General features: G+C 34.2%; 1 protein-coding gene across 7 annotated transcripts; it reads right to left on the bottom strand.

The window, feature by feature from the left end:
• Positions 1–997: 997 nt before the first annotated feature.
• On the bottom strand, positions 998–23761 carry LOC105229412 (myosin heavy chain, non-muscle). Of its 7 annotated transcripts, XM_049452858.1 has the most exons (13): positions 23569–23761; positions 15326–15447; positions 12445–12468; positions 11541–11564; positions 10821–10964; positions 10080–10172; positions 7035–9774; positions 6529–6833; positions 4957–5487; positions 3598–4893; positions 3371–3534; positions 3042–3171; positions 998–2242 (listed from the first exon to the last, which is right to left on the bottom strand). In XM_049452858.1, the coding sequence occupies exons 1-12, from the start codon at positions 23744–23746 to the stop codon at positions 3084–3086; spliced, it is 5709 nt and encodes a 1902-aa protein (XP_049308815.1). In that variant the 5' UTR covers positions 23747–23761; the 3' UTR covers positions 998–2242; positions 3042–3083. The 7 variants fall into 7 exon arrangements, with proteins under 7 accessions (XP_049308815.1, XP_049308814.1, XP_049308818.1 ...); XM_049452857.1 differs by lacking the exon at positions 3042–3171; XM_049452861.1 differs by lacking the exon at positions 10821–10964.
• Between the last annotated feature and the right edge of the window lie 275 nt (positions 23762–24036).

Below are 24036 nucleotides of genomic sequence, written 5' to 3'. Positions count from 1 at the left end.
CAATTGTGAAATTGTGTTATTTTTAAGAATTAGCGCCCATTGCCTGCTTCAAAAGCACAAAAATTCCTTATACTGAAGTTGAACAATTACTCCGCATTCGTTTTACTCTTAAAGTTAATTTTTATAACAAATAAGTGAAAGGCGAACATTTCAAAGTTTCAAATAAAACAATTGTCGCATACTATCGACTAATTACGATGCAATAAGAGAGACTGTAATATTAAGAGGCAACACAAGATGTTTTTCAAATATAAAAAATAACAGTATACATATATGAATACAAAACTGTTGGACGTGGAGTTATATTGATTTGAACGACAGATAAATAAATGGCACATTGCAGAGCATAACAACAAAATATATTTTATAATGATATGGGGCGACAACTTGAAGACATATGTATGTATATGTACGTACGTCTTTAGAAACACTTAGAGAATACATAACGTTTTCAAGCTAGAATTATATTAATTCCAGTTAAGATTAATAATGTAACGTTATATTCGGATACTGAGTTCGTTCAATTTCCTGTAAACCATGATTCAATTATATAAAGTTGTGTCGATAGCCCAAAATACCAACTTTTAATTGGTATTGTATCCAGAATGTCAAAATCAGCTGTTGTTTTTATGATTAAAAATATATTTTTCAAAGATTTCAATCAATGAAAATGCTTTTTTTGAGTGATAACTGAATACGAATAGATTGTAAATAACACAAAATCCTCAAAACGCAAAAAGAAAATTTATGAAAAAACAAAGAACCTTTTATAATTGCATCATTATGAGAACTTGAATATTTCATATTTTTATACTTATGTACATATGACATATGCATATGCATATACATTGCAAGAACGGCGACAAGTAGATATATAAAGTTTACATGAATAAGGATTTTGCTGTAGATAATACTACTTTACAGAGCAAGTGTGTATGTATGTATGTGTATGGATTATCGTCACTGAAATTATAAAGGCACTCAACACTCCTTTAAATTTGTTTTTTTTTTTTTATGCATATAAATACTATTTATAAACCTCCGAAAATGCATGGTCAATATAATGAAAAAAGAATACTCAATTGTGAAATATTACGATTGATATGATTTTATTCTGGCCTTCCTACATGTCAATATCGTATGTGCATATGTAGACATATTTTGCTGGATAGATCAATGTATAATTACAGCTGAATTTTTATTTTGAATCCCTTTGGAGTTGTGGCCATCTCTCCTATTATACGAAGTTTTATAAAGTGGTATTCAGAAATGCTTCAATAAGTTGCATCATATCTCCACTAATCAATTTATTTTATGAACAGTGTAGGCAATTCATTAACAGTATCATATTAGCTTGCCACCCAATTATTTTTGATAAATTCTTCAAGTTCTCACAGCTTAAAGCTATTTGTAAAGTATTTTAACAACTGATAAGATGTGGTGCAAGAGTTCCTAATATTCACATACGTAGTTGCTTGTTATTAAAGAAGCTATTCCAAGAAAATGAAGAAAGGAAGGCATTTTCAATATTTACTATCCTCACCATGCTCAGACATATGCAATAGTTGTATATGTTAGATTTGACCAATTTAAGTATTTGGAAAATCGCAATGCGCTGAACGACTGTACACCGTGTGTACTGAGTACATACTGTATGAAATAAATGTTATAATTCCCGTGTTACCATTTTTTTATTACTTTATTTTTATCTTAATCTTATAAATGCAATTTTCCGTAATTACTCGAATACTCGTTTGTAGGCTCAGTTTAATCATCAATTTCGTAGGTGTATAAAATGTTTATGTAATTATGTTAAGTTAGGGTATGCATGCTCGTAAATTGTACGTCAATGCTTAAAAGGAAATGTATAAAATGACGTTGCGTATAAAAAGTGTACAAATGTTTCTAATCGTTAATCAATTCATATTTCGATGTGTTTATTCATATATCCGAATTGATGTCTTGTGTGTGAGAGTGAATGCTCTTTTCCAATACGTTATACATTTTAGTTGCTGCTAACAATAGTCGGCAGATAATGGAGTGTTTGATTTTAACAAAAATACAAATTTCTTTCGTATATTAATTCAATTAAAAAATTAACTTCCAATTAATACATTAATTGCCCGAGTCTTCTCCATCTAATGATTCATCTTGCACCGAGGAACTGTCATCGCCCCGTTTCGACGATGATGGTGTGCCAGTCAAGCGGCTCGAACTTAAACCAATACCTCCACCAGCTCGCCTACAAAGAAAAAAAAGCATTATAAAAAGAGATCAGATGAGAGAAGAAATATTAACACCAACACTTTTGCATGCTCAATACAAAACAGATCCTAAAGATTTAATTCTTCTTTAAGAAAATTATGATTCAGATATATAATGTACAAATGTTTACTTTGGTCTTCCGGGTATGATTCCTGTGTCATGCGGGATAAGTAATAGTGTGTTATATTGTGCGTTATCAAACAAAAATAGCATGCTATATACTTTTTTAGAATCGACATATTTTTATTACGAAAAAGGTATATACATTTTAATACAAATCTTTTACGATAATGTTGTCACTTTAGACTGTAGATGAAAATAACCTAAAACTTTTTATTATATGTGGGATTTATAAACAAAACTTCGAAGAAAAACAATCAACACTTTCCTAATATATTCTTCCTCTTGTTATCGTAATTAGAATGATGTAGACAACATAAATGGATAAAGAAGTGCTGACCTCAATAATCTTTATTTCTGAAAAAAATTTTAGCGAGGAAAGTAAAATACGTTGCATACGTCACGCCATAATTTTTATATTTAGTCTGATTAAATTAAAACAAAACACAATACATATCAATAATTCTATTCTCTATGGTTGATTATTTGAATCACTTTCAAGATATTTAAAAATGAAACATAAGCTTTTTTGAGATAAGGGAATTATGTAAGTTCATTTCAGTATTTAAGTTGGCTTGTGATATCTGTGGATAGGGTCAAATAATCTAAAATACGTGCGAAAACTCAGAAAGGCAAAACAAATTAGACGCCCTTACATTTTAAACTTTTCCCCATTTTAAACATTTTTAACCGCCGCTTTACAAGCCTTCACAATTCATTATAAGTGAAGCGTCCTTCTTAGGTGAATAGGCTTTAGCCTTTTCCGTTTCTGCCACTTGCATCGATCTATAGTTTGGCATTCAAATGGCATTTTTAATTTTATTTTAAATTGTTTAAGCATAATCATCAATGAACATGTGAAATAACTATACATTAAAACTTAAAAATAAAAATGGTTGTAATAGGTGAAAAATATAATTTCACTGAATATTTATGAGTCTAAAGTATGTTTCTGGAACTATGTTTTATTAATGGTTTTCCTTACCTTAATTTTGTTTTTAGAGAGTTGATCTCTCTGTTCATTGCTTCTTGACTTTCAATCATATCCTCACATTCGCGTTGATATTTGCGCTTTTGCGTTTTTTCCTTCTGCAATTCCTCTTCGGTTTCGTCAAGATTTCGCTTAAGTAGCTTCATGCGGCTGTTAAGCTATATTAAGAATAATTTGATTAGTATAATTCGTAACTAATTGTCACATTTACAAGAACGTACTTTATCAATTTGCTCCTTGTATTGATCAGCATGACGACGTTCATCTTCGATATTCATTGTTAGCTCTTTAACCTTCTTATCCATTTTGCGATTGGCTTTCTGTTGCAAGAGGCGTTCTTTTCCTTCATTTTCTAACTGCTCTTCAAGATTGGTTATTTTCGCTTCCAGCGTTGCTATTGTAGCCTTTACTTTAGTGCGCTGTGCCGTCTCAATCTCGGTTAATTTGGCTTTGAGTTCTTTGTTTTGGCGCTCAAGTAATGCACGAGTATTTTCATTCTTTTGAGAATTTGATTTTTCATTTGCCAACTCAGTCGAAAGTTGCTCAATGGATAGCTGCGCCTTACGACTACGATCTAATAGCAATTCTGAATTAGATTGTTCTTCTTCCAATTCTTCTTCCAACGTAGCGATTCGAGCCTCTAATCGACGTTTTTCATCAATCATAAGTGAACCTTTGCTGGCGTTATTTGCAATTTCTTCGGCGAGTTCATCACGTTCGGTTTCGGCAGAACGACGAGCTCTTTCGGAGCTTGCTAAATCTTCTGTTAATTGGAGTAGCTCCGCCTCCAAAGCTTTAACTTTACGTTCAGCTTCTTTACTTGCAGCTTGTAACTCTTCTTTCGCTGCCTTGGCTTCCTCAGCATCGCGCAAAGCATCCTTAACTTGGGCTTGAAGTTTTTTAGCATGTTTCAACGCGTCTTCTTTGACCTTGTTATGCATTTCCATTGTTGTTTCCATCTCTTTCAAATCCCCTTCTAGCTTCTTCTTTGCTGCAACAGCAGCAGTGCGCTGTTTTCGTTCCTCATCTAACTCTGCCTCCAAGTCACGAATTTGTTTAATAAGACCACGGCGCTTCTCTTCCGCCTGCTCTTCCTTCGCTTGTAAATCTCGCTCGAATTGTGAACGCAATGCTTGCATATTCACTTCCAGGCGCAACTTGGCATCTTCGGTCAATTGTAAATCGTCTTCAAGTTCTTCATTTTGGGCCTTCAATTCAGCCAACTGGGACTCCAATGCACGTTTGGCTTTTTCTAACTCATGTACGTTTTTATCCGCAGTACCTTGCGAATTTGCCAAATCATCGAGCTCGTTCTGAAGCACTTTTCTTTTGTTTTCTAAATCTTCGATTTTATTGTAAGCTTCATCTAATTCACGAGTTAGTGAAAGCACCTTTGTTTCTTTTTCCCGTGCTTCACGCTCTGCAGTGTCACGCTCTTGAGCTATTTGCTCCGAAATGGCTTTTTCCTCCGCAAGTATTTTATCGAAATTCTTTTGTTTCTTCTCCAGGTCAAGCACCTGTCAAAAACAAAAGCAAAAACTAAATACATTTTCGAAATTCAAAAATTCAAATATCAATACCTTTGTACGTTGTGCTTCCAATTCAATGGTTGTGTCCTCCAGTTCCGACTGTATCTTCTTTTTACTTTTGTCTAAACGATCATTTTGAGCTATCAATTCTTTAACTTGTCTTTCCTGCGCTTCAAGTTCTTTATTCAAACGTTTTTTGCCCTCCTCTAATTCTTTAGCCAGATCGGCATCCTCTTCTGCTTTTTTCTTAATATCCTGCATTTGTGCGGTTAACTCAGCCAATTTTCTTTCATAGTTACGCTTCGACTCTTCATCCTCTTCTAGCTGTTCCTGCAATGCTTCCTTTTCTGATTCTAATTGCCTCAGTTTTGAGCTCAACGATAACTTCTGCCGCGTCTCTTCCTCAAGTAATTGTTGCGCCTCTGTGAGTAGAGATTCCATATTACTAGCAGATTTTATAGCAGTCGATGCTTTCAACTCAGCTTCTTCCAACTGATTCGTTATATTTTCTGCCTCCTGTTGCAATTTTGTGCATTTCTCTTGGAGTTCCGATCGGGCACGTTCGATTTCAGCTAGTTTTACCTACACATTATTTATATTTATCAATTAGGCATATTGTACAGTACATATATACAAACAAACATACATATTAATGTAGAGCAGATAATTTGATTAATACACAAATTTAACAGAAATTCAACTAATTTTTATATAACATCAAGTAGTCAGGCAAAAATTATAGAACATAAAATTACCTATGAAATTGTTTTTTACTCATATCTTAAATATGGTTTAAAGGGTTTTAGCTGACATTTTTTGTGAAGAAGAATATGTTTGAAAGAATGTAGATGCTCTAATTGTGAAATCAAGATTTTATGCAAACACAATTTATGTAGCTATAATTTTAAATTGAAACTGCAAGCACTGCTAAGAACACGACACGACGAATATTATTGGAAATGCTATAAAGGTAGTCTATAAACCACAAAACTCGGAGCTGTGAAACTGGATACATCCAGTTTGGATAACATGATAATATTGCAATATGGATATAGGTATGTCATTGTAACAGCGAGCGACAATTCTTACATACATAAATACATACGAGGTGTGTTCAGAAAATAATATCGAGGTGTACTCTCCAACAATTGTTATTTTTTGATTACGTCGATATATGTATATTACATGTCCCTGAAGTATACGGCAGTATTCATTGTTTACTTTGCCTATAGTAGCCGCTAAGATTAGACGTGTTTTTATGAGCTTGCGATTTTCGTTTGTTAAAAGCTCACACTTCGTTGCTTGGTCGTAAATTCTTGGCCAAAAACAATACGTTGACTATGCATCAGTCTCCATATTCACCAGGCATGGCTTCTATTTCCGAAAATAAAGGGAAACTAAGGGCTTCTCCAAAAATCGGGTTTGAGAAATGGCATAAGTGCTTAATTTCGAATGGAAATTATTTGGAAGGCGTCCACATTAAAACAAACGTATGAATAAATATTTTGTTTCAAAAACGAAAATGCCCGTTATTTTTTTCGCACACCTGGTATATACTCTTATACCTACTAGTATATCTATGGCCTTAATATAGACATACAAATTCAAATGTTACTCGTATACCTGAAGTTCAGCAATTTGCGATTCCGCTTGTTTTCTTCGGCGATCATTTTCCTGACGTGAACTATTAACGCTACGCAATTCGGTAGCCAAATCTGCATTTTCTGCCTCCAAAGTGCCTTTCGATTTTTCCAGCACTGCTTTTGCTTTGCGCAAGTTTTCTAATTGATCATTAATTGCATTCAGTTCTTGTGAATGTTTGTGCCGCATTTCAGATAAAAAGGATTCATGATTGACTGCCTCATCTTCTAGTGATTTCTTCAGGGTGGCCAGTTCTTGTTCCCGCTTTGAACGTAATTCTTGTTGAGCTACAAGTGGGAAAGAAAAGCACGACATTCAATTCAATTGTATAATTAAAAAAGTATATATATATTCAGAAAATATACGTATATGTATATGCATATAAAAATAAATACCTCAAATATTTGTATTTTAGAACAAATAACTTATTGATCAAAATTTCAAAGGTACCTCGTGCCTCATTCGTATAAGAGATTTTGTTTACTCACCAGCTGTTGTATCCAAAGAGTCTAGAAGTTCGTTTTTCAATGCCTCCAGCTCCTCACCTAAATCTCGGCGTATTTTTTCTGCCTTCGCTCTAGCAGCCTTTTCGGCTTCCAAGTCTTCCTGAATTTCCGCCAATTGTGATTCTAATTCGCGTTGCGCCTTTTGCGCAGTAGCTTTCGCTGCAGATTCCTCATCGATACGCATTAGGGTTTGCGTCAACTCCTCTTCACGTTTCACCAATTGCGTTTGCATATCCTCCACTTGAATACGACGCTCATTTAATTGTTCCTTCAAGTCGGCCACTTCGGTTTCAATCTTACGCTTGGAACGATCGGATTCTTGACGTTGTTGCTGGTCTTTATGTAATCGTTCTTCTAATTCAGCTATTGTAGCTTCATGCTTAGCTTTTAATTTACTTAAGTGCTTTGCTTTCTCCTCTTCCTCCGCCAATGTTTGAGAAAGGTCATTGGCACGTTCCTCTAGTATTTTCTTCTCTTTTAACAACTTCTGATTTTGATCATCAGTAACAGCCAAATCTTCTTCGTACTTTTTGATTTTAGCGTCTAACTGTACCTTTTCTAGTTGTAATTTCTGTCGAGCCGCCTCTTCTTCTTCCAATTGTTCTTCGAGATCTTGAATATTCAGCTCTAACTTCTTCTTCTCTGCTCCGAGTGCAAGTGACCTTTCTTCTTCCTCTTCAATACGCGCTTCCAATTCTTGCATCATATCCTCTAACTCTTGCTTGCGAGCCATCAAACGGGAACGTGACTCTTCTGCTTCAGCACAAAGTTCAATTTCAGCTTGTAATTGTTCAGCTAATGTGGTCTTTTCCTCCAGAGCTTGTTGATATTTACGTTCATACTCCTGTGTGCTTTTAGCCAAAACATCTAGTTTTTCACGCACCTGTTTAAGCTCATCTTCTTTTTGTACTAGTTTTTCTTCTTGTTTAGTTACTTCTAACAAGGGCTTTACTTTTGTGTATAGGCGCCACCACTGCCAGTTGCGTAACTTCAGATATGCCGCACAATTTCGTTGTATTATACGGATTGCGTTTAACTGCTGTAGACGTTTTTGGTAATTGCGGCGTGCTAGATAGCCACGACAGAACGCTTGAAAGTTCACTATTAAATCGGTGATCTTATAATCACGTTCTTCTTCCAGATGAGCCAATACGCCTGCTCGGAAAAAGATTTTCGATTGACCAACTCTAAACAGGTTTGTGTCCAATTCTAAAGCTTGAATCATTTTCTCGCATGCTTTCTTCCCGTCCATAAAGCCTTTGGGTATAACGTTCGGCGTAAGTAGTTCATAGCGTTGTCGGAACTCTTGGAAGGGAATGCGATTGGGGAAGCCCTGACGACAAATACGAATACCTTCCAATACACCATTGCAGCGTAACTGATCTAAAACCAAAGGCGCATCTATTTTACCAGCACGCTTTTCATGATTTGGAATAATGCAACGGACAAAGTTTGGATTTGTATTTCGTAAGGTATCCATTAGTTTGGCAAGTTGTTCTTTGTACAAATGTGATACAGTTCGGAACATTCCCTTACGGGTGCGGGCACCAAATTGAGTGTCGGTTAATGCTTGTTGAGCCATACCCACAATTTCAGCGTCCTTCCAAATATTCACAACAAAAGGATCCTGCGATGCTTGCAACAGCGAAACAATATTTTCATTCAACGGATCCATATTCTTCATTAGCCATTTGGCAGCCGAGTAATCAACCTTGCCAGCATAGTGAACAATAGCAAAGTCAGCTATGCCTCGAAAATCTGTTTTCAAGAATTTCGGATGCATGGAATGTGCTGATACAAGTTTGTCAACAAACGTTTTGTCTGTAGCCTTTGGGAACCAACATTCTTCGTCCAATAATGCCATTATACCGCCAGGTTTATCAATTAAATCAATGGTTGGTTGAAGATCTAATCCAAAGTCAATAAATTTCCATTCAATACCCTCCCGTTGATATTCCTCCTGTTCCAAAATGAACATCGTGTGATTGAAGAGTTGTTGCAATTTTTCATTAGTATAATTAATGCAAAGCTGTTCGAATGAATTCAATTCGAATATCTCGAAACCAGCCATATCAAGTATACCTATAAAAGATGCACCCTGGCGTTTGGTACGATCCAACGACCGGTTAATACGGTTTACCAACCATTTGAACATACGTTCGTAGCAGGCTTTGGCAATAGCTTCCACAGCAAATTCTACTTGTTCTTTCGTTTGCGCTTTTGTAACGAAATCACGGCCCACCTTAATACGGGGTGTTAGGAAGGCTCTTGTCATATCAGTTACACTTAAACCAAGTAAATGAGCAATCTTTTGAGCCACAGTGTTATCTGGAAGCGTAGCTTGATCATTATTACGCTCTTGTCGGAATTTCATACACCCAAATAACAGTACAGCACTAACTATGCGGAATATAGAATTGAAGTCTTCGCTAGTCATTCCCATGATGTTCATAGACTTAACTGTTGCCTGAAATTCAGCAAAATCATCCACGCCAGGCACAGGTAGACTTCCATTTGAAAGAAATGGATATGATTTGATATCGTCGAGTATGAACTTTTCTCGTTGTTCCGGCGATGCACCAGCAAGTAATTGATAAAATATGTGGAAAGTTCGTTCATCCTTCGCTTGGCGAATGGCACGAGATTTTTCCAACAGGTAAGTTTCAATATTCGCACCCGAAATGTAACCCGACGCATCGAAGTTTATGCGTATAAATTTACCCTAAATATAATAAACATAAAGTCATTAAAACTGCATAACAATTGTTATAATTAAAAAAAATAATAATAATAATAAAAATTGTCAAGAATTAATAAGTGGTGGTCGACCTGCCTACGAATTATTTAGCAACCGAAAAACAATTATTGCCGTCCTCGACGATGTACATATTTCTAATTTTGATTAATTGTTTAGTTCGAGCAAATTAAATAAAAAAAATGTTGACAGTGATTTTTAATATTTAAGCCCTTACATATATACAAGTTTCAATAGTGCAATTATGTTTAATTTTTTAGATCGATACTTACAAAACGAGATGAATTATCGTTTTTTACAGTCTTCGCATTTCCAAAAGCTTCCAATATGGGATTAGCTTGCAAAAGTTGTTGTTCCAGTTCACCCTGTGTAATAAATCATTTTCATTAGATTATTATTTACGATAATTAGGTCAAATCAAATTACTTGACGATCTTTCGAATATAAACTATTTATAAAATTTAGGCAATATATTGAAAAATAAAAATTATATTGATGACTTGAATGGATGAATTTAAGTATGTCGGCGTGTAAATATTACTTGGCCTTCCTCATTGGGTATATGGTATGGACCAAAATTTAAATAAATCTCCAAAATTAGTTTTCTTCGTTATCTTGTGACATATCTGATACGTCCATGCATGTCTTCAATATTAATATTCAAAAAATAAACATTCATTGAACCGTGCATTTAAAAATTATCTAATGTTAACTACAATTTTTGGGTGTTCTCGTTGTACATTTGCAGAGAAACAAACTACATACTTATCACAATTAAAAAAGTACAAAATATTTAGTATTAAATATGAAGATTCAATTAAAAATGGAACTATAATTTTTACAAAACCATCCTGAAATATTTGTGTACTTACATATGTATATGTAAGTGCTTACATAAGTGTATAATATCGGTATGAGTGCTTTGTATTTACATATTTATATAAATTAGCACAAAACTACCAAAATGGTCTACTTGCAACAGTATTGATGTATTGATATAACTACGAAAATACCTTCGACATCATACATCGGCATCCAATATTTTCTTTCAATTTGGGAACTTCTTTTCGAGTTTCATTCTTAATACAAACAGAATCTGATACACCATGAACATGACATTTGATTTTATAACTTTTCTTCGCATTAACTTGCAAATTCTGTAAAATTGGAATAATTGGCTTTAATTTCATGAATATATTCAATGCCAATTAAAAAGTGCAGTTCGAAAAGTAAGTACGAGTATGTCTGTCTTGTTCAAGATAGTGCAATATTAATTGCATTTCTTTAAATGCATTCCGCCTTTCTATTCGTATAATAAAAAATATTATAGGGGTGCTCCATTTTTTAAGACTTTCGTTTTATGTTTAAGACGTGGACATAGAAATATTAATGGATGAAATTTTGCAGAGTTCTTACAACTGGGCTTTTCAGTGTAATAAACAATATTTTGAAAACATCGTAATTAAGACGGTTCAGTTATGAGTTGATAATGAATATGAATATTATATTGTACGAAATATATATTAACTTTAGTAGCCTAAAGAAAAACAGTGCACCTACAACAATACTGGTAATAATAAATAACAACACATTGGCATCAAACTGTAGCTACCAAAAAGCCAAATAAAACAAATACATTTTACAAAATTAAATTCTCCATCTTGGATAGTCATAAAAAAGCTTACTCAAGTAAAAATGATATAGGCAAATCTTATGGCATTATGGTACTTTACCGCAAACGTTTCCGCATTATTACTCTAAAATTCATATTTAGTTGTACACGTGATTTTATCGGGACGAATCATTTAGTGGATTCGATGAACGCCGAAATGGTAAAAGCGTTAAATAGCATAGTATATAGCGAAAATAACAATAGTTGTCATCAATATGTTAGAATAATTAATTATTATTGGTTTGGGTAAAATATTATAAATGCATTCTGACCAAAAAAATCGAAAATCGCAACAACTAAAAGAAGAAATGAGGGCTTAAAATCATAGTCAATTTTAACAAAGAAAACCAATAAAGTATAATTTACCGACTTTCGGAAGAATTGTGAATCCTAAGTGATTTTATTAAACAATTTTCTATGATCAATTAAGTAAATGAATAGCGATCAAGAGTTCCCGTTACGTAGATCTGACAGTCGCGGGAACGGATACATTTTATATATAGTAATGTCCTCTGGTGTGTTTGTAAAAACCCGAAATAGTATCTTCACAATGTTCAAGGGTTGATATTTGAGCAGCCGCTCTTTAAATATAAGTTGCATACAAAATTTGCATCTAATAAAATATTCAAATATGAAACACGACGATTATTTAGGTCAGAGCGCAGGATTGAAAACGGAACCAAACAAATATATAAATATATGTAAGTAACAAAATGTGCCAAAACAGGAAATTTTGTCAAAAATAAGTAATTAGTTATCTCTACCTAACATATGTATATACAGTTATTAACAAGTTTTAGCATAAGTAACTTTAAGTTGTTTCCAAACTAAAACCTAAAGGATTATGTTAAATAAAAGCATAAATAATTATAACCAAATTAAAAAAATTATAAGAACATGTACGCAGAATCAGAATAATAATAGCCTTAGTGATATGGAAAAATGGGTTGGTTGCAGATACTTACAATAATTAAAGCCGGATGAGGTCCCTTTTTGGCAGAAATTGTTGAGGTAATTATTTGTTTAGGTTGATTGTTGGTAATCGGTCGGTTGTTTGGACATTTCGTGGTGTTAGTGATTGTGGTATCGTTTTAAAGTTATTATTTGTTGGTGAATAAAGGTGTACAAACGTTAATAGTAGATTGCAGTGTGTGGGTGTAATAATTTATTTTCAAATATATATTTTTCATTTTGATGCGATATTATTGTTTTTTTCCAATATTTACATTATTTTGAATATTCATTTAAATAAAATCGGCGCATAAAATGTTCGAAAGTAGACATCAAACCAATCAATTATACAACATAGTGGTGGTAGTGGGTAGTAAGTAGAGCAGTTGAAGAGAAAACATGAAATAAAAATATAAAAAATATCACAAATTAAATATAAAATTAAGTCCTAATAACTTTTACATACTTATGTGTAATAACAAGAAAAAAACTAGTTTAATATTCATATTAAACACCTAATATTCTGGTAATAGTTTTATTTTAAAATACATATTTAGTTATTTCTGTACTTCGAAGTAATATCATTGTATCTATTATTACATATGCACATATACAATTAGGGGTTTTAAATAGTCTCATAAAGTTATAAGTTATAACGATCCGAAAACATAGCGTTCAGAGTTGTGTTTGCGTAAACTTATTTTAGTTTATGATTTTATGACGCTTTATGACACGTTGTGAGTACCCCAAATTTATGTTTATAATATTACATTTGTATATCCGATTTTATACAGTATATATTTTTCAGAGTTTTCCTTTAAAATAGAGAATCGAGTGTAAATGAAGAGGTTTGACACGGCATGCAGATCGGCGCATGGTTTCAAAAAAGTCATAATTTTTAGAATTTTACCAGGTCGGATTTGATCCGACAATCCATAGGTTGGTAGTCACACACACAACGCTCTCGGTTGTCATGCAGACGCGTTCGAAATAATAAGAACAACCAAAGTGAACATATGTTTACGACGGTGACAACGACAGCAGCCAATAAAGCATATTTACAGAGTTTAATCCTTATATGGTGATCAATAGACAGATAGGCGTATGTATGTACATACATACTCATATATGTACATGTACGATCATTTCGATGTACACATATCAAAACCCATTTGACTTTATTACAAATATATGTATGTATGTAAATAATAAGTATATGAATGTATCTGTTGGCACACTTGTGCACACGCTAGCATTTATGGAATAAATTTAATTACTTCAAAATCTTTAGAAGAATTTCTTAACGAAATTTTGGTTGCCTTAAAAGGAAACTTCTCCGCTCGAAAACATGCCAAATTCCATATTTGTACAAAATCGAATAAAATAAGTTTAGATATAAACCAAACGTATATATCAAACTGTATACATACATGTTTATATACATATATGTAATGTGTAATTATGTTTAAATACGTTTATTGGAAGTGATTAATACTTATTCGGGTGTATTTCTTTTTCATACGGGCAAAAAATAAAAATAGTAACAATGTCATGATCGAATATAAGCGCATGCACTTGACTGAGATACATACATATGTACATATTTATAATATATACATACATATCTATACAAACGAGCATGCGGCAAAACTTTTACTTTAAAGTGCTGCTGTTTTCAATTTCTACTTTAACACTTCGTCAAAGCATATGATTTCACGTTCCTATATCTCATTTGGATCGATCCAATTGATGTAGCAAATTTATCAATGGTGAACAGTTGGAAAAAGTATCTACACACATACATATTTAAATTAACACACCAGCATAAGTGGAATAGCCGAAATTTTAAAATGTGGCTCCTATGTCATAAATCATCATTGCTCTTTATTTTATTTTGAAAGCACAGCGTTTATATTTATAAAAGGGTTAAAAAATTAAATATCGTTTCTCTCAACATTTTTTAAATGTTTAAAAGTATGGGACCCAGTCCTCAGTATGTCTGAATTTTCACTTATCACAAATTCATGCTTCCATTTTATTTAGCTGTATACTTACATACATATATACCGACTAAAGCATAAATATACTTTTCAATATTTGTATAAACTTAGGACTTTAGCATTCCATATTAGATGACACGGTTCACCTTAAATGGAGCTAAAAGCCGCAGTCGAGGTTGCAACACGTTTGAGAGCAAGATATTCTATTCAAACAGCACGATCTCAGCCTGTGCACCATTTCTTTATTAACATTACGCCATACAGCCCTGCACACTCTGCCCCATTCTTCATTTGTACATTCGATTTTACTTATTTTTTACTTTTTGATTCGTGGTTTGTTTTCAACTGTCTTTCGTCTTTTTTACTTTTACGGATATTTCTGTTTCTTTGTTTATTTACTGAACTGATGAGTCACCACGTAAGTATTTTCGCTCTGAATTGCCAACGAAAAGGTTTTTAATCATTTCACTTCAGATAATTTTTTAGCATAATAAGTTAATGTTTGCTTTTACTCGTTTTTTCAGATAATAATAATAATGAATACAATTTCATTACTCATTAACGTACATATACTATATGTATGTATGTATGTATGCATGTAGTACACCACATGGCATATTACATACACATGTGTACGTACGTTTACACATACATATATCATACAAATTTGCTTATATACATACATACATACATGTAAACAATCAATTGAAAAAATGTATGTATAAGTTCAAATAATGAAAGCTTAAATGACGCTTTCGAAATTGATATTTTTTTAGTTAAGAAGGGTTTGGGAAAAGAAAAGATTTTTTACTGTACATAGTATACATTCATAATTAATGCACTTAAGTGTCAAATGCATTATTTAGAACTCGATCATTCAAATTTATAGACTTACCGCCCCCGAGCCTTTTGGTTTTGAAGCCGCTACATACGCCAAATACTGTATCACTTTTTTTGTGTTTTCGGTTTTACCAGCACCAGATTCACCAGTACATAAAATCGATTGGTCTTCACGATCTACAAAATTATATAAAAAATTATTTAATAAACATTAAGGCGGTACCTGTAAGAAATATACATTTAATTGTTACGAATAAATTCATTATACTCCATTACAAATTTTGAAAACATTAACGTGCCATAACTAGTATTAAATATCCTAAAATTATATTTAAACAATAGTTGAAAATTGAGTATTGAAAATGTATAAGTATGTACTCGTATACATATGCGCTCAATAAAAACCCACCACCACCTGGTGCGGATTGTGGGAGGCAGCTCCATTAAATCTACTTTGCCACTTCATTTTCCTATCTTCATCTATACTATATAGTATAACTGCAAATTTGAGAAAATGTTTACTACATAGATCTAATAGGCACTGAGGAATTAATTATTTTCTATCAAATTGGATTCCAAGCTGTTAATAGGTGACCTAAAAACTCCCATTTTGGCATTAGATTCTTCATCTTGATCTTCTCAGTAAATAGCACCTAGAATTGGTTGTAGCTATTTAATTGGCAACAGATCATGTGATTTAACGATAGCAAATTTAATTTGCTAAGTGCCGTTCAGATAGTGAGAGGTTCCAGGATAATTGTGTTGTAAAGAAAATTAAGTTTTCCTCCCTTTCTTACCACGTTTTAGGACTTATACACTTTGTTGATGGAATGGTCAACAATTTTTTATTTCCTGCAACTGATACGGATAATGCTTTTCAGGATAGCTCAGCGCCAAGCTATTGTGCAAAATGGATAAGTTTAGATTGAAAGCAAATCATGTATTAAACTTCTATATAATATTGGCGTAGACGATCTTATTCAGCTCGAATTTTAAGTTTTACTTGGTCAATACATTTAGCGATCTATGGATTCAACGCTTAGATTGGCCTGAAAAATCGCCCGAAGTCATGAAGTATAAAGTTGCTAAAGCCAACAAATAAAAATCAATTGATAAAGATTTTAGATTTGGTATGGTCCCGTTACAAGGAAACTAATTGAGGTCCTAGTGAATTCCATGCCTTCAAAAATGAAGAAAGATTTTGAGGCTAAAGAAGGCACGAATCGTTACTAGAAGAGCCTATTGTGAATTCTATAATTCTACCATTAGTAGTAAAAATGATTTAGTCGCCTTAAAATAACTTCACATTGTTTTCTTTTAATTAATTATAGATGTACATTTTTGTTAATTTTTTTTAATTAAGTGGCTATTCCTTATATGAAACTACTCCTTATAAAACTGACTATTTCCTATAAATACACTATGTGGCCAAACAAATAAAGATGACCCTAATATTGTAACTTTATAAACAAATTGCTAATGTGATCTTATTTCACTTATATTGTTATACTGTTAAAGAAACATATTATCAATAATTTTTGCTCTGAGTACATGAGGACATCAGGACACAATAAACAGAAAATGTATAGGGTGGGTCATCTAACGTTTTAAATTTGAATTATCTATATTTCGACATTGAAAACGTCAAATACCGTTCGGAAAGTGATAGATATTCAGCAAAAAGTCTAAAATTTACGAAATGGGTCGCTATTTACTAAAAGAAAACTGGGAAATATAGACAGATTGGGCAGAAGATCGTTTGACGGAGGATGGTCAATTTTACCGAAAAATCATCTTCGATGGAAACCCGCACGTAATCGTCGAGAAGCCAATGCACCCTGCACGAATCACTGTATGGTGCGGATTTTGGTCTGGTGGAATCATCGGCTCATTTTTCTTCGAAAATGAAGAAGGAACCGCCGTAACCATCAATGGTGAGCGATATCGCGAACCGAACCGAATTTTTCTTCAAGCAATTTGAAGAGGAAGACTTGGACAACATTTGGTTCCAGCAGGACGGCGCTACGTGCCATACAGCAAACGCTACACTCAATCTTTTACGCCCTATCTTTAAATTTAAAATTTTATATGGCCCACCCGTTATAAGAAAGTCCTTTGTTATCATATAAATAAATATTATGACGGAAAAAATATCCCGTTCGACTGTGGTAAATATTTAATTAAAAAATCTTGAAATTACTTTTAAGAATAATTCATACCAATTTTCAAGGCATCAATGCCTAACGGTCTAACGGTCATATAAAAATTGCCCCAGAATTTGCTGAAATCGGCGTTTGAATCATTCATCGTAAAAACCAACTCCTGGTTTTTTCCTGCTCTGCTTTATTGTTGCAAAATCAACTATAACACTATATACAAAAAAAGTAAAGAGTTATTTAAAAATCCTACTGTCAAAATTAAACTACATTTTAATGAATATTTTTTTTTTGTTAAATTGCTTGCTATTATCACGACGTCTGAAGTGATGGAAATGACCATACATAGGTATACACGGGTGGTATTTGATATTTGAAACACTTCACGATTAGATTTTGTATTAAACACTATGGTGGATTACGAAATTTATTTATAGCTTTCCTTTGCAATTCCTTAATACATACACATGTCATATACATATGTACATATGTATGTATGTAATATGATGACCGAATAAACGGTTGTTTCTACCATAACCGTTCAGTGTTATGAATCATTTGAGGAATTTAAGTAGCAGAAAGAAATCGATTTCTTTCTTTTACTCAGGCCACTTTGCTATCAAAGGTTTCGAATGTTTAACCAAAAACCAGTTTCAGCGTTTGAATTTACATACGAAAAACATCTGAATATAAAAATCCAAGTGCAAATAAAGATAGCTAACCGGCTCGGTGCCTCCAACTGATTTGTCACCATGTGATTCATAAATTTACGCTTAAAAATGTTCAATATGACCATCGAATGCCTTTTTTGTAAAACACTAAGTATACTTATCAAAATTGCGGGTTACTTAAGTGTATATCTATGTACATACATATGAATATACGGAATATACACAACTAAATAATATGTACATACATACATACATATGTATGTATACCCATACATACCAACATACTTAAATAGGAGTCACTCTTGTCTTTTTTGCCGAACATTCGTCATACATATGAAAACATTGCATGAACAATTCTCCTCAAAAAAAAAGCATACATGAACTAGTGCAAAGCAAATGTGGAGCTTAGGGCTTTATCTAAAACGAATACTTCAAGCAAAGATATCGTATCGTATCACTGAAATAGTAATTCTTTTAAAATAGTATGACAACGTCTTGTTTATATATTCCTCTACAATAACAATATTAAGTATGTAGCTGTCCAGCAAGCCACGGCTACGAACCTCCAATGCATTGAAAAATTTAGCGCGGAAATCAACATATACACACCGTGCTATTTATGAGGCCTTTGTGTAGGTGGAATATGAACGATCTCACGTACACAAGAATTTTGGTTAGAATTGTCAATTGGGCCTCAAGAAACTCTTGGAAACTTTAACAGAAATATCTGGTAGTGGTGTTGAATAATTAGCTGATGTCTTAACCGGTAGCTGTCTTGCAGGGTATGTTTTCAAATAACGGTTTATGTAATAAATAATTTCCACCACAACTAATCTTTTAATATAACTTCTTTTCAGGAATAGAAGTCATATGTATATGTATGTATGTATGTATATACACATTTGGTGCGATGATGTCAGAGTTTATAAACGTTGGTAGATTCGTGAAGGGATTTACCTATACATTCATGAACATTATCGGAAAATTTTAATTTTATTTCAAATATTGGATGTTTGCACACATATCATTATAAGAAAAGGCTTATCCCTTAATTTCAGTTATACATATCACATATTGGTCGACATTTTCGATCAAAATATAGCTACGAGGGTTTAAATATTCTGTACCTAGGGGCTTGAACAGTTTTATTGGATTTAAACAATTTTTGGTCATAAGGTGGCACTAAAGACACTATTCCTGCAAAGTTGTTTCTCGTTATATTAATTGCTTCTTGATTTGTGTACTGAAAACTGATCGAATCAAGATGAATTTAAAATTGTGCTACTTGTATATGTGCAATTTGACATGTCAGAAAAATGCCAGGTAACAAATATTTTTGGAAATCAGTTAGTCGGGTCCCGAGGTATGCGATTTCCCCAAAAAGTAAGCGGTGCCACGCCCATCGTCCAATTTTCGCACCGGCTCCCATAAAGCTCTCTTATATCATCTTACTGGTAACATTCAATGTCTCTGGCGTATTTAGTAGTTTTTAACAGTACCGTTATATGGGGAGTAAGCGGGGTTATCATCGGGTTCATCCATTTTCACACTGTCGGTAGATATTCTTATAAGATTTGTACTCAGCAAATTTAGTTGTTGTAGCTTAAGTCATTTAGGAGATTTGTACATTAAACCTATTAGAGGACGTGGCCACCTCTTCAAAATATTTTGCCCACTAGTGCCCCTTGCTACTACGATACCCTGTACCAAGTTATAGTTTTATATCTTAATTTAGTGCATAGTTATGGCACTTTATAGGTTTTAGATTGATAGGGCGTGACAGTGGTCCGATTACGGCCATCTACGAACTCGATTTTTTTTATACTAAGGAACTCACATAAAGTCATGTGTAGAAGTTCACACAAGTGAGGAAAGTTCTCTGATCGTTATTCACTTGGGAGTGGCCAGAAACGATTCTTTTACATATGGCTCAAGCAGTTCACGACTTTCGATCTTTGACCAAGTATCCTCTGGGTAGCCTAAGAACATCCGTTTGAAGGCGAGCTAAAGTGAGAAGCCGAAACATCCCCTGCATAGGGTTGTGCGCTGGGTTTGGTACCCGCCAAGTAAAAAAAAACACCCCCAATGAAAAATTACACACAGCCTCGGAAGAGAAACCCCCCTTTTGATGACGACCATGACAAACGAAATCCTAACATCGACTCGGACCACTATCTTGTTGCAGCCAAGATTTGCACTTGCCTCTGTTTGCTGCACGTCAACAAACACAAGGAAGGTTCGACGTCGAGAAGCTGCAATCACAACAGACAGCAAAACGATTTTCTACTCGGCTTGCACTACTGCTCTCTGAGAGCACTCGGTATAAGGGAACTGTGGGACGGCATTTCAGCTGCAACCAAAAACCATTAGTTTTCGGAAAGTGCAAAAGAACAGCTGGTACGACGAAGACTGCCGTGTCGCAGCGGAGAGAAAACAGTCTGCCTACCTCGCAACGTTACGAGCGACCACAACACGTGCGGGATGGGATAGATACCGAGAGTTGAAGAGGGAAGCGAGACGCATTTGCAGAAAGAAAAAGAAAGAGGACGAAATGCGTGAGTATGAAGAGCTTGATAAGCTGGCCGACATGGGTAATGCACGAAAATTCTACGAAAAAATGCGGCGGCTTACGGAAGGTTTCCAAGACCGGAGCATACTCCTGTAGAACCCCCAAAGATGATCTAACGACCGATGCCCAAAGCATACTAAAATTATGGAGGCAACACTTCTCCAGCCTGCTGAATGGCAGTTAAAGTACAACGCCAGGAGAAAGCGAATCCGATTCCCCAATCGATGACGATGGAATAGATGTCCCATTGCCCGACCATGAAGAAGTTCGAATAGCAATACCCGCCTGAAGAACAACAAAACGGCGGGCACTGATGGATTGCCGGCCGAACTATTCAAACACGGCTGCGAAAAACTGACGAGGAGCATGCATCAGCTTCTTTGTAAAATATGGTCGGACGAAAGCATGCCCAACGATTGGAATTTAAGTGTGCCAAGCTATGATTGGACCTTATCAGTGTGACTTTTGACCTGGCAAATCAACAACAATCTTGGAAAAAACCTATGAAAGGAGAATCGACACACACCACCTCTTCGTCGATTTCAAAGCTGCTTTCGGCAGCACGAAAAGGACCTGGTACAATCTTTTATAAGAGCGAAAGATTTATGGTCCTTTGCGCGGCGAATATCGCATTCGATGGAACGATGAGCAGTATGAGATATATGATGACATTGATATAGTTCAGCGAATTAAAAGACAACTGATACGCTGGCTAGGTCATGTTGTCCGAATAGACAAAAACACTCCAGCTCTGCAAGTATTCGACGCAAAACCCACCGGGGGAAGCAGAGGAAGAGGAAGACCTCCACTCCATTGGAAGGACCACGTGGAGAAGGACCTGGCTTCGCTTGGAATATCCAAATGGCGCCACCTAGCGAAAAGAAGAAACGACTGGCGCGCTGTTGTTAACTCGGCTATAATCGCGAAAGCGGTGTCTACGCCAGTAAAGAAGAAGAAGAACTCACATAACAAGTTTCATCGAGATATCTCAATTTTTATTCAAGCTACAGCTAACACGGACGGACGGACGGACAGACAGACAGTCAACCAGATTTCAACTTTCCTCGTCATGTTGATCATTTATCAATAACACGTACTCGCAGCCCTTCACCGGATTTATTTGGAGCCATTACTTTCTTTTTAACAAATTTAAAATAAAAACGTGTTTTCGCAAAAAATTAAACGCAAAAATTATGCTCGGTAATTGTTTCAATCGACATAAACTCAATTTAATTACATAAAGTAAGGAAGGGATAAGTGCGGGTGCAACCGAAAATTTTATACTCTGGCAACTTGCAAGAATCAAAGCCAGGGAAATTCCTTAAGGTGTAAGATGTCAACAAGAGGATTGAAATCCAAACAATTTTATACATATACTATATAGAATAGATAAAGTGAGGGATTTCATATCTAAAGGTTGGTACGCAGCTCTCAAGTAATTGCTCAAGAACAGAAATACATTATTTCTGAAGTAATTTTGACAGCTGGTTACGCATTGTGAATGATCCACATTAGAAGAGCAAGAGAGAATAAACAAAGTAAACAAACTTTGTGCGTATGTATGTATGTGTATGGTAACACAAATATTTTCATTGAGATTTAAGGAATGTTGTTGACGATTGGTTGGTTTTATACAACCTTTCAAAATGGAACATACTTTATAATAATGATTTCAACTAATTTAGGATGAATTTGACGATTACTTCGAATTTCCTGCAAGAAACAATTGTTGATTTGATGTTTCTTCGCAAAACCAGGTTTGCCATATTCACATTTTATTGAAAAAAAGTATTAAAAATTAGTACTAGCTTTCTTAAGAGCTGCGTACTAGCACAAGTAACTCTATCGCAGGAACGTTTCTGGACCGTTTCTTAAGCGTTTTTTTATATGAAGTTTTTACGTTTCTTGAGAGCTGCGTACTAAGCTTAATGAACGACAGATAAGGACTGGTGTACCACAGGACAGTATTTTAGGCCCAAGTCTATACATCATATGTATATACAGCAGATCTTCCAACAGCTAATAATGAATTGACTTCAATTTTGTGGATGACACAGCTTTAGTGAGCCGTAACAAATGCCACATTATAGCATCAAGAATATTAGTGGAGCACTTAAGTTTTGTCGAAGCATGGCTAGCCAACTATAATTAATTTTTTAATAAAGTTAATTTTATTTAATAATGGAAAGTACAAATTTTATTCGAAATGGCCATCTTTTGCTTTCACAAAAACCCTCAAATGATTCGGCCATTGATCAATAGCAGCACGTACTATTTTTGTTGCCATTGATGACGCTACTCGAACTAAAGATTGAAGATGACCTAGTTGCCCGACGGTAAGCTTTCATGTGAATATCGTCTTAAATAAGTTTATATATTGATCTGGTAGATATTTCCATTTTCCTTGGAACAATTTTCATCAAATGTAGATGATTCGGAAACGAAATTGCAATTACAAAAATATTTAAAAGTAACGGAGTAATGTGGGGACTTCGGTTGCCAAAAAAAAAAAGTTCCCCAACTGCTGACATGATTCCGGCCGTATGAATAGCTAATACAAAAAATTCAAAAAGGTTATTAAAGATGAAGGTATTTCTTATACAATGACCTACGATAATGGAAATTATCAAAAATTAACAAAATGGCGTAGTTCCAAAAAAAAACGTCGTTTTTTTAGATAAAATATTGTCGTTTTTAATGTCAAATTGACAATTTTCAACCAATCAAAAAATTTCACAGGATAGTTTTGAATATGAACTATAACTGCACTACGATTTTCTTTAGCTCTTCACTACATTATTAATTAGAGAAAGGAAGTACTGAGCTGACCTTTGTTGACCTTTGACCTTTGCTCTCTAATATTTATTAATATTTTTTCATCAAATTATTTGGAATGGTTTACCTTGTAGCATAGATCTATAGGCGGTGTCGGTTATTGCAAAAACATGAGGAGGCACTTCATGCCTTTTTATACCCTTATACCGTTCCATTATCTTCTCGGTATAGATTGGCAATTTCTTGTAAGGGTTCACAACAACACAGAATAGGCCCGAGTAAGTCTGTAAAAGAAAATATATCATAAAAATTAATAATATTCAAGATAAAGTAAACGAATAAGAATATTCTCTGAAAATTAATTATAAAGCACGCGTACAAAAGAAAGAAACATAAATAACTTAAGTTGAGTAAAAAACGAATAAATATATGCATATGTACCATATATACACACCTGGTCAAAATAATAAGTACATACGCCCGTGTAGCATTCAATGACTAATAAATTCTCTTTTATTCATGTTTAAAGTCCGTATCTAGCTCTCAAGTAATTGCTCAAGAAAAAAAGTACATTATTTCTTCAAGTAATTCTGTT

The sequence above is a fragment of the Bactrocera dorsalis genome, chromosome 3 (genome assembly GCF_023373825.1).
Source record: "Bactrocera dorsalis isolate Fly_Bdor chromosome 3, ASM2337382v1, whole genome shotgun sequence".
In the NCBI taxonomy this organism is placed as follows: domain Eukaryota; kingdom Metazoa; phylum Arthropoda; class Insecta; order Diptera; family Tephritidae; genus Bactrocera; species Bactrocera dorsalis.
Note: the sequence above shows the minus strand (reverse complement) of the source record. Positions and strands in the feature narration are given on the sequence as shown.

Excerpts from the sequence above, each read along its gene's own strand:
- LOC105229412 (XM_049452857.1), bottom strand. The coding sequence starts at position 23,746 with ATGATATATTTTCTTTTACAGACTTACTCGGGCCTATTCTGTGTTGTT. Across the intron at positions 10,173-10,820 it reads GCCGATGTATGATGTCGAAG|GGTGAACTGGAACAACAACT; the intron begins GTATTTTCGTAG and ends TTTATTACACAG. Across the intron at positions 6,834-7,034 it reads CTCTTTGGATACAACAGCTG|CTCAACAAGAATTACGTTCA; the intron begins GTGAGTAAACAA and ends TCCCACTTGTAG.